Here is a 9,813-nt window from a genome sequence, read left to right as displayed (position 1 = left end):
CGCTTCATGGCATAGGACCCGGTTACCTCCGAGACCGCCTTCTGCCGCAGATTCCCTCCCACAGACCGGTACGCTCCCACAGAGTGGGTCTCCTCAGGGTGCCGTCGGCCAAGCAATGTTGGCTGGCGACCCCCAGGGGGAGGGCCTTCTCTGTGGGTGCCCCTACCCTCTGGAATGAACTACCCCCCGAGATTCGGATAATTCCGGATCTCCTTACCTTCCGTCGCGCCCTCAAGACATGGCTCTTTCAGCAAGCGGACCTGACCTAGGGAGGATTTTATACTGGGTTTTTTAGGAATTTGGAAGACACAACTTTAAAATTTGGTTTAATTCGGTTTTACAGGGGGGGATTGTATATATGCTTTGGTTTTAAATATGTTGTGCGCCGCCCTGAGTCCCGCAGGGAGAAGGGCGGCATATAAATTAAATTAAATAAATAAAATAAAATATATACTCACCTTGAGGTGTATAATATTCAGATCCAAAGTGGGCAAGGGTTCTTCAAACCCAGCATGAGTACCTTCTTTCTACTCCTTTAAAGAATAGCTGACAGGTAGGGAGAGGGCTCGTATGCTGGATCTGAAGCATGTGTTTTCACTTTGGATCTGATACTGCTTGCTATCAGACTTCGTTAGTCCCTTTTTTCAAATAGATTCTTTTGAATACATCTCCCAATACTTTCTGATGTGTAAGAGCTTTTTTAATAGCCAGAAGAACAACATGCTTGTTTGAAGAGCTCTGTGCAGACGGGACATCAGACTTATTCTGGAGTGACTTCTTATGTGTACAGAGACATGTGGAAGACAATTCTAGATCTGTTGGGGGCAAAGTCTTTTCGAGGGAGACTTAAAAAGCAAGAACATACAAAAATATGTGTGCTATAGAATAATCTTCCCTAATTGATGCCCTCCAGATGTATTGGATTGCAGTTCTCCATCATCCAAGTCCTGATGCTGAGTTGGACAAGAAGACTGTAACAATGGCTTGTATTCTATTAGAATTTACAGTTTTCCTTTTCAGACTAGATAGTTGCTTGTATCCTTACCTTCTGAAAGTGTCAGTGAAAGGGCAAGGCTACATGAAGTAAGTTAGTGTAAGCATGCTGATTTTGGATTGTTGTTAACTATGACTTGAATTGCCTAAACTATTAAGGTTCTTTTCTCCCTGCCAGGGGCACCGATGAGCTTTTGGGAGTGATGGATCAAGTAACAATAATCAACTCAACACTTGGAAAAGCCCTTGGAGGAGCAGCAGGTGCCAGTTTCAGCTAGTGGTGTTAACATAGAGTTTCTAAACCCTGGAAGCCTTGAGGAAAGACAGGACCATTTATTTTCTATTTTAGCTCACTGTTTTATGCTTCGCTTTACATCACAAGCAGTTTTGCAGATCTTCCTGCTCCTTTCATGGAAATAAGTTTGAAGGAGAGCATGGATTTATGGTCTTGTGTTAAAGACACCATCTTTGTCTATTCCAACCTGGTGCTTTCCAGATGTGTTTGATACCAATTGCCATTATTATTTGTCAGGATGGTAGGCTTCATTTTGGGGAAGGCTGTGCAAGACAGAAGTTTGCATAAGAAAAGGCAATTTAAGAGAATAATTGAATTTCAGGTAGCAATTCATGGCTGTCCAGTCATAGTACTGTTTCTGTCCATTTCTTGGTCAGCTATAACTCCTGGGTATGTATCACACCAAACTAATTGATCCACCAACACCACACAAACCTATTTATGGAAGGAAGAAGCATTTTGGATGAGTTTTATCTTCCCATATCCATGTTCCTTCACATTGTTTTTCTCTATTCTAACTATGGAGGGCTCAAACTCTTTTTACTGAACCCTTTTGAAAGGAAAGCCTAGCCAAGCCTCTAAACATATATAACACTCTAAAGTCTACCTCTTGCAATACCTATGACCATTAGATAAATTTGGGTTCGCTGCAGGCCACATTCAGTCATCCAGGCCCATTTTTTAACATTTCTCGAGTCCCTCAACATTGCCCTGATTAAATTTAGCAGCAAACCACCCAATAATATCAACATAATTTTCTTTAGGTTGGGGCTAAATGAGAAGTAACGTGTATTAAGCCACTGATAGGAACAACAGCCTTATTGTAACAGAAAGAAAAACCAGAAATTCAGGCTTCACCCCATCCTATGCTGTCTTTAGCTCTCTGCACCTACAACCCCTAACCAATGAAAAGTATAGTTGCTGACCACAAGGATATTGATTTACCTCTCCTTAAGGAAAACAAAACATTTTGCCTGTGTTTGCCATTCATTTATTCTCCCTGCATCTAATGTGGGTTCCTTTCAAAGTGAAGTAAAGAACTTGGTTGCTCTTTTTGCCCAGTACAGGTAGTCCTTGACTTACAACAGTTCATTTAGTGACTGTGAAAAGTTACAATGGCACTGAAAAAAATGACTTGTGACCATTTTTTACATGACCTTTGTAGCACCCCGATGCTCATGTGTTCAAAATTCAGATGCTTGGCAACTGAATTCATAGTTATGACCATTCATACCAAGGTCATGTGATCATCTTTTGTGACCTTTTAACAAGCAAAATCAATGGGGAAGCCATTGATTCACTTAACAACCGGGTTACTAATTTAACAACTGTGGCAAGAAAGGTGGTAAAATGAAGCAAAACTCACTTCGCAAATGTCTCACTTAACAACAGAAATTTGGGGCTCAGTTGTAGATGTAAGCCGGGGACTACCTATACTGTACTTACTCTTCTTCACAAGAGTATGAATTATCAGGAGGAGCACAGACCACCAGTTAAGATGGCAATCCGTTGGGATCTTCGATCTTCACTGTCTGGACTATAAAAACAGCAAAAAAATACAATTTGTCAGGTCCTTGGAAGACTCACTGGGGATTACTGGTTGGTGAATTACAAGCCTTGGTGCCTGTAATAGAAAAAATACTTTTTCTCTTTGTAGGTGGCTATACAACTGGTCCTAAAGCACTCGTGGATCTTCTGCGGCAACGTTCTCGCCCCTACCTCTTTTCCAACAGCTTGCCTCCTGCGGTTGTGGGCTGTGCCTCCAAAGCTCTGGACCTACTCATGGAGAGCAATGCCATTGCGCAGTCCATGGCTGCCAAGACTTCACAGTAAGGGAAAATATATTGTGCCCTTCACTCTAATCATTTATCTAATAATAGATTGCTCTACAGGGAAAGAGGATTTAGTTTATCTGTCGAACTAGCGTATGGGTTGCTTAACTGTTTGAATAAACCTATATTTGCACTGCATGCTAAATCATAAACCATGGTTAAACCATAAACATAGAATGCCAAGCCAAAACTAAGCAAGTTGTGTAATGTCTTAGCATGATGCAAGAATTGAGAAACATGCTCTAGAGTTTAACAAATCAGCAGTCCTTACTCTGCAAGGCTTCCCTTCAGCAATATGTATTTTAGCAATTGAACCTAGGTGTGTTTTGTGATACAAATGGAAAAAAGAGGCTTACCAGCTTGGGCTGAGAAGTTTATATTTTCATCCTTATTCATCCAGTTCCAATAACTATTTTTCAAATGAGAACTGAGAAATGAACCAAACTCTCTCTGCCCCAGACAAATGTACTCCCACTGAAATACTTATAATTCCATATATAGCTCTGTCTCCTAAAAGATGTATTAAGAATTGCTACACAGTTGAGATTAATCTGATTTCCACAGTTTTTCCTTATAGGAAGGATTGTTTTTCTTCCTGTTGCCTTCTATTTTGATTTGCTTTTTCTATATTCTGATCCCAATCCTTGATGAATGCTCATTTCAGGCAAAGGCAATGAAATACCTTGTAACACTGTGCCAACTAGGTGAGCTAATGAAACTGGCTCAGCTTGTACAAAAGGTAGAACCTCTATCAAAATGTAGTAACATGGTTCTCTTGCTTTAGCCAGCCAGCCTCCAAAATGTTCCATTTCATTTTCTGATATTTCCCCAGCATTCTGTGGATACTGCAGAGTTTTTAATGTAACTGCTTTGGTCAGTTTCATGAGAACCATTTTTTTTTCTGTTCTTCCTTGGGCTCTTTTTAAAGGTGTCACAATGTGCTGAACCTACACATCCAATTCTGATAGCACCAAGTGCTGCTTCTCCTGGTCTTCTTCCTAATGATTTGAGATCAGCAATATGGAATTTGGACTAATTGTGCCTTCATTGCAAATGAGCTTTGAATCCTCTTATGGTTAATATGAGATGAGGAAAGCACTTCAGCCAGTCTTCTGTGTGTGAGGATGGGGGAAGAGAGAGTAGGGGCCATCTGACTCCTTAATGAGTTGTCTATGTGCATACTTCGCCAAACTATTGTAGTTTCTTTGCAATCAATGGCAGCAAGGAGAAGAAGAGAGTTGCTGGAGTCAATTGTTGCCTAACTAAATAATTAAGTATGCTTAGATCTTATTTATTTTCAGAAGAGGAACTTGTCCCCTTATACCACACATATTCTCAGTGGTTCTCACTTTATATAATTATTGGCACCGATCATATGAATTCCTTTAGGAAGTTACTATTCCTAAGGATTGAATTGCTGAGATGCCAGGCATATGCATTTAGCTTAAAATAGATAAAATGTGATTTTCCTCTGACCTGCAGGTTCCGAAGTAAGATGGCAGCAGCTGGATTTACAATTTCAGGCAATAACCATCCTATTTGCCCTGTGATGTTGGGTGATGCCCGGTTAGCTTCAGTGATGGCTGATGATATACTAAAAAGAGGTAAATGTTCTGTAGTAGTAGGAGGCTCATATAATCTGATATGATTGCTTTGCCCTCAGGAATTGGTTTCAGTGCCAATTAAATCATAGGCTTAAAGTTATCACTCTATATCCAGTATCCTTTAAACATTCTGTCATAGATATCATGGGCAGTAATAATCCATAACTTTTAGAGGGCATTTGTAACAGCCTGCTTAAAATATTAGCACTATGAGAAGAAAAAAATCACAACCTTCTGCATTGAAGGCCATCAGAGTTGGAACTAGTGCTTTCCTGTCCCGCTCTCAATTTATTCTTTAACAGAACAGGTAAATGAGGATAACATCTTGGCAATTTTCAATTTCAAGTAGTTGAGCTACAATCATTTGTTCAGTGATGGTTTGAAGTTATTATGGCACTGAATGAAGGGAATTAGGATCAGTCTTCAAAGTCCCAGCCATTGCTGCACCCCCCTCCCCTCCCCCACAGTCATGTGAATAGAAATTGGGCACTTGGTAACCAGCTCGTACTTATGACCAGTTAGAGCAGGGCTGTCCAACTTTGGCAACTTTTAAGACTTGTGGATGTCAACTCCCACAATTCCCTAGCCAGCATTGCCAAGGTTGGACACCCCTGAATCAGAGCATCTCACAATCACATGATCACTGTTACCAGCCTTTTCTGCATGTAAAGTCAATGGGAAGCTGGCAGGGAAGATCACATGTCACTGTGATAAGCATCCCCTCCCCAGCTTTTCTTCCCTCATTCACATACACTGTTCCCTCTTTCCCCCTTAGCGTGCTCCTACTCACTGACACCCTCCTTCCCTAGGCCTTCCTGTTGCACACAGTCATGCACCCACTAACCCCCTTCTTCCCTAGCCATCTTGTGCTTGCATACCAGCACAGCAATGCATCACAGTTTACGACCACATCGCTCAACAATAGCAATCCTGGTCCCACTGGCCACCATAACTCAACATCTGTCTGTAGAAGAAACATCTGAACTAAATTGCTGCTTCTGAGAATTCTACTATTTTTATAAATGAAGCAAAGATTCCTTTTTGGAATTCATAGAATTATGGAACTATCCAACTGAAAGATTATCTCAGGGGTTATCTACTTCAGTGAACTAGATCCAGGAAAACCAATTAAGTCATCCTCAAGAAGGGTCCTTTCTTAAAAGCCTTCTCAGATGGAGAACCCATGACCTTCCTAGGTAGACTGTTCCACTCTTGTACAAATCTTACTGTTAGGTAGTTTTGCTTATGTCTAAGTTAAATCTAGGTAGCTGCAGCTTATATTCATTATTTTTGACCTTAGTATCTATGGAGTGGAAAATAGTTTGTGACCATCTTCCTTGCTGGAATTGGGTATGTCTAGTTTAACGAAGAGAAGGACGAGGGGGGACATGATAGCAGTGTTCCAATATCTCAGGGGCTGCCACAAAGAAGAGGGAGTCAAGCTATTTTCCAAAGCGCCTGAAGGCAGGACAAGAAGCAACGGGTGGAAACTAATCAAGGAGAGAAGCAACCTAGAACTAAGGAGAAATTTCCTGACAGTTAGAACAATTAACCAGTGGAACAACCTGCCTCCAGAAGCTGTGAATGCTCCAACACTGGAAGTTTTTAAGAAGAGACTGGACAGCCATCTGTCCAAAATGGTATAGGGTTTCCTGCCTGAGCAGGGGGTTGAACTAGATGACCTCCAAGGTCCCTTCCAACTTTATTATTATTATGAGTCATGGCAAATATCAACTGAACTTTTAGCAATTTCCAACATCTCTTTTGTCTCATAAATGTGCCATTTTGTGATTTTGAAAGAGATCCTAGAATTATCTCTAAGACATTATATAGTACTTTAGGGCTGCTGATTTGGCATTTGTTTCCACCTTGGTTGATGAGTCATAAAGAGACAGTGAAAGCAGAATTGTGGATTTGTAGATGATAGTCATGTCTGATTTTGAGTACTCTGAAATACCCTTTCGATTTAGCTACTTACTTCTGTTCCTTGTCTTCTCTCTTCTTAAAGCCATCTACTCTTCCAAGAGCATCTCCTTTTTCTGTTCATTCTTCTGCATTCTTTAGAACTTTTCTCCTTCTAATTAGATTAGGAAAGATTCTGGCCTGAAACCCTGGAGGGTCAGTTGAAGCAGAGGATGCCAAGGATGATTCAACCATGGTCTTGCTTTAGAAGCTTCCCAGGACTGGACACACCACACCGTAGCAAATCTGTACACAATGCTTTATTGCAGCACACACCTTCCCATCAACAGGCTATTGTTCTGGGTCCTAAATTCATAGGGCTGGAAGGGACCTTGGAGGTCTTCTAATCCAATCTCTTGTCCAAGGCACAGCTCTACCCTGTTGCCGTTGCCATGTAAATACATCTTTAATACACAGTCCTTTATGCTCAGTCTTTTAATATTCCATTCAAACAAAAGTCTCAAATTTTATAAAATAGCATGCAACCTTTGCCTTTTTCCAAAAATTCTTGTACTTGTTAGGATAATGTGCTGCCTCAGTGTGTTTGTTCCTTTTCTAGTTGCTGTCAAGCTCCCACAAAGCTCCAGGCAGGACTCCCACCAGGATATGCTGCTAACCATAGCTTGTTGAATGATAGTCCTGTTGCCTTCTTGTAATAGCTGCCAACCTCCAGGCATTGCTTCCACCCCTCCCATCTGCATGTCCTTGGCTTATTACTTTTTCTCCTCCACATCCACTCTGTGTTAATGTTTGCTTTTGTAAGCTATGAACCGAGGTGGGATGTGGCTGCCTCTGCAAATCACCCTATACTTGAAAATGCCAGATGTGACTCAATTATTACAGGCAGCTGGAACACCAGGTTGGGTGCTTGTGAGTAGAATTGTGAGTGAATGAATGTATGAGGGAAACGGGAGTGGGAAGCATTTTTACCTAGCTGCAGCTACCCATCCCAAGTGCAGAGAGCAATCCCAACTTCACTCCTTCATATCAACCCACAGCAGAACCAAGGTTGGACTAACAGCAGCACCATTTTTGTCACCCAACAGGCATTTATGTCATCGGCTTCAGCTATCCTGTAGTGCCCAAAGGAAAAGCCCGTATCCGAGTTCAGATCTCAGCTGTTCACAGTGAAGAGGATATTGATCGATGTGTGGAGGCCTTTATTGAAGTGGGACGTAAACATGGAGCCTTGCCTTAAATGGCTGCAGGAAGTGAACTGTGCCTTTCTACAACTGGAACCAAATGGTGCTATTTTGCTGTCAGATAGCCCTTTAGCTTTGCCAGAGATAAGGATTGTGGAAATTATAATTCCAAATCCCACAGTTTGCCTGCTCCTTTTACATGCATTACTTTGCAATAGTTCCAATGTTAATTGAAGGTTTATGTTTTTTTAAGAACTACAGTCCAATGCTATGCTAGAAGATTAATAATGATTGTCTCTCCCATCGTCAAAGGCAACCAGAGACTATAAAACAAGGGAAATGGTTGCATAAAATACTCCATTCTGATTTGGGTCTCATGATGAGGCCCTTGTGGCTCCATTTTACCTCTTTGTTGCAGAACTCAAGTTGGAGGAAGGAGAGGGGAAAATGACTTTTTTCCTTCTCATCCTTGCACAAATTTCTCTTTATGGAAGCAGTTTCTTCAGATTGATCACTAGAGGGCATATTTGTAACTCTGGCCTCAGGGACCCCAAGGCAGCAGAACATAACATACATTGCAGTTGTTTATTGCTTTTCCTTATGAAATTCCATCATTGTGATATATTCATTGCCCTTACAATATCCCAAAATACTAACAAATAATTACTGGTTCTCTGTGTTTTAATAGTCTTCTTTGTATAAAAAAAGAATTAGAATTGGGAAGAGGGGGGTGGGGAATAGGATCTGTTCTAAATGGGGCAAAGGAGCCAGAGTACAAGCATATTTGTAATGGGGTAAAGCCAAATTTGATTTTGCTGCTCTACCATGTACATGAGATTACCATATCTGGCCTGTAAAAATCGGGACAGCACAAAACGGCAGCAAAGAAATATAGTGCACCAGTCTAGTGATTCTATATTTGTGTAGCCTGCATATGAAAGCCGTACTAGTATAATCCATTGTTAAAATTAAGAAAGCGGTCGAATTTGTAAAATCAGACTAGCATAACTATCAGATATAATGTATATCTTTATAAGATATAAAAATATATCTTAAAGCATTGTCATTTTTCTTTTTTAAAAGAGCAGTATTGACTGCTCATTAAATTAGCATAAACCGAACCTTTTTCTGTCTGAGGTGAAAATAATATCTCTGCACATCTCGCGCTACATACAAGGATGGTGGCAACCAGTGAGCTAGTTGTAATGGCTAGAAACATACATTCTGTGCTATCAATGAATTACATGAGGTACCTTTGCGAAACACATGGAAAAATTGGACATATGCACCTTTCCTATTTCTCTCTAATCTCCTGCAATGATGATTCATCTTACTCAAGACATTTTGTAGCGATACCTCTTGGACTGTGTTGTTGTCCTGAGCAACAGCAAACTGAATAGGAAGAGACAAGTATCAAAGTGTTTTTCTTTAATCCTCTTCATTGCAGCTTTCCAGGTTATAGTGTGCTTGCTGAGGGGGAGGACAAGGGTAGAGGAAATGAACACTTTAAAAAGATGACAAAGTAGGATATTCACATACATTTTGCCAATGTTCATAGGATATAATTGCAAAAATAGAATTTGTATGTATTCCTTTGAAGCAGCCTTGACTTCTGGCAACTGACTGACCTACTTCCTGCAGTTTTCTTGATAAAATTTCAGAAATGGTTTGTCTTTGCCTGCTTCCTAGGGCAGAGAGAAACTGACTGGCTCATGGTCACTCAGCTGGCTTGTGCCTAAGGCAGAATTAGAACTAATGGTCTCCTGGTTTCTAGCCTGATGCCTTTAACCTCTATATCAAACTGGCTCCTAGAATGGATTATTAACCTATAAGTAGATTTCATGATAAGAAAAATAACTGTAATAATACGATCTGTTGTGCCTGTTTGTCTTGTTATCTCAATTGCTGTAAAACCTGATCTTCTATGCTCTCCTCTTACCATCTTATGTTATGATAGCCTTTGACTCAACAAGCCTTTAGGCAAT

At 40.7% G+C, this 9,813-nt stretch overlaps 1 protein-coding gene across 2 annotated transcripts in view; it reads left to right on the top strand.

Annotated features, from left to right (window-relative positions):
- The window catches only part of GCAT (glycine C-acetyltransferase), a 25,459-nt gene extending 16,510 nt beyond the window's left edge, over nucleotides 1–8,949 (top strand). For both annotated transcript variants that reach the window (XM_015817267.1, XM_015817268.1), the window contains exons 6-9: nucleotides 1,172–1,254; nucleotides 2,946–3,117; nucleotides 4,603–4,724; nucleotides 7,733–8,949. In XM_015817267.1, the coding sequence (XP_015672753.1) occupies nucleotides 1,172–1,254; nucleotides 2,946–3,117; nucleotides 4,603–4,724; nucleotides 7,733–7,884 (529 nt within the window). In that variant the 3' untranslated portion in view covers nucleotides 7,885–8,949. The remainder of the gene's footprint in view (nucleotides 1–1,171; nucleotides 1,255–2,945; nucleotides 3,118–4,602; nucleotides 4,725–7,732) is intronic.
- Nucleotides 8,950–9,813: the final 864 nt, after the last annotated feature.

Source organism: Protobothrops mucrosquamatus, unplaced genomic scaffold, assembly GCF_001527695.2.
Source record: "Protobothrops mucrosquamatus isolate PMUCROS unplaced genomic scaffold, P.Mucros_1.0 scaffold569, whole genome shotgun sequence".
NCBI lineage: Eukaryota > Metazoa > Chordata > Lepidosauria > Squamata > Viperidae > Protobothrops > Protobothrops mucrosquamatus.
The sequence above is the reverse complement of the archived record's forward strand: the minus strand, read 5'-3'. Positions and strand labels throughout refer to the sequence as shown.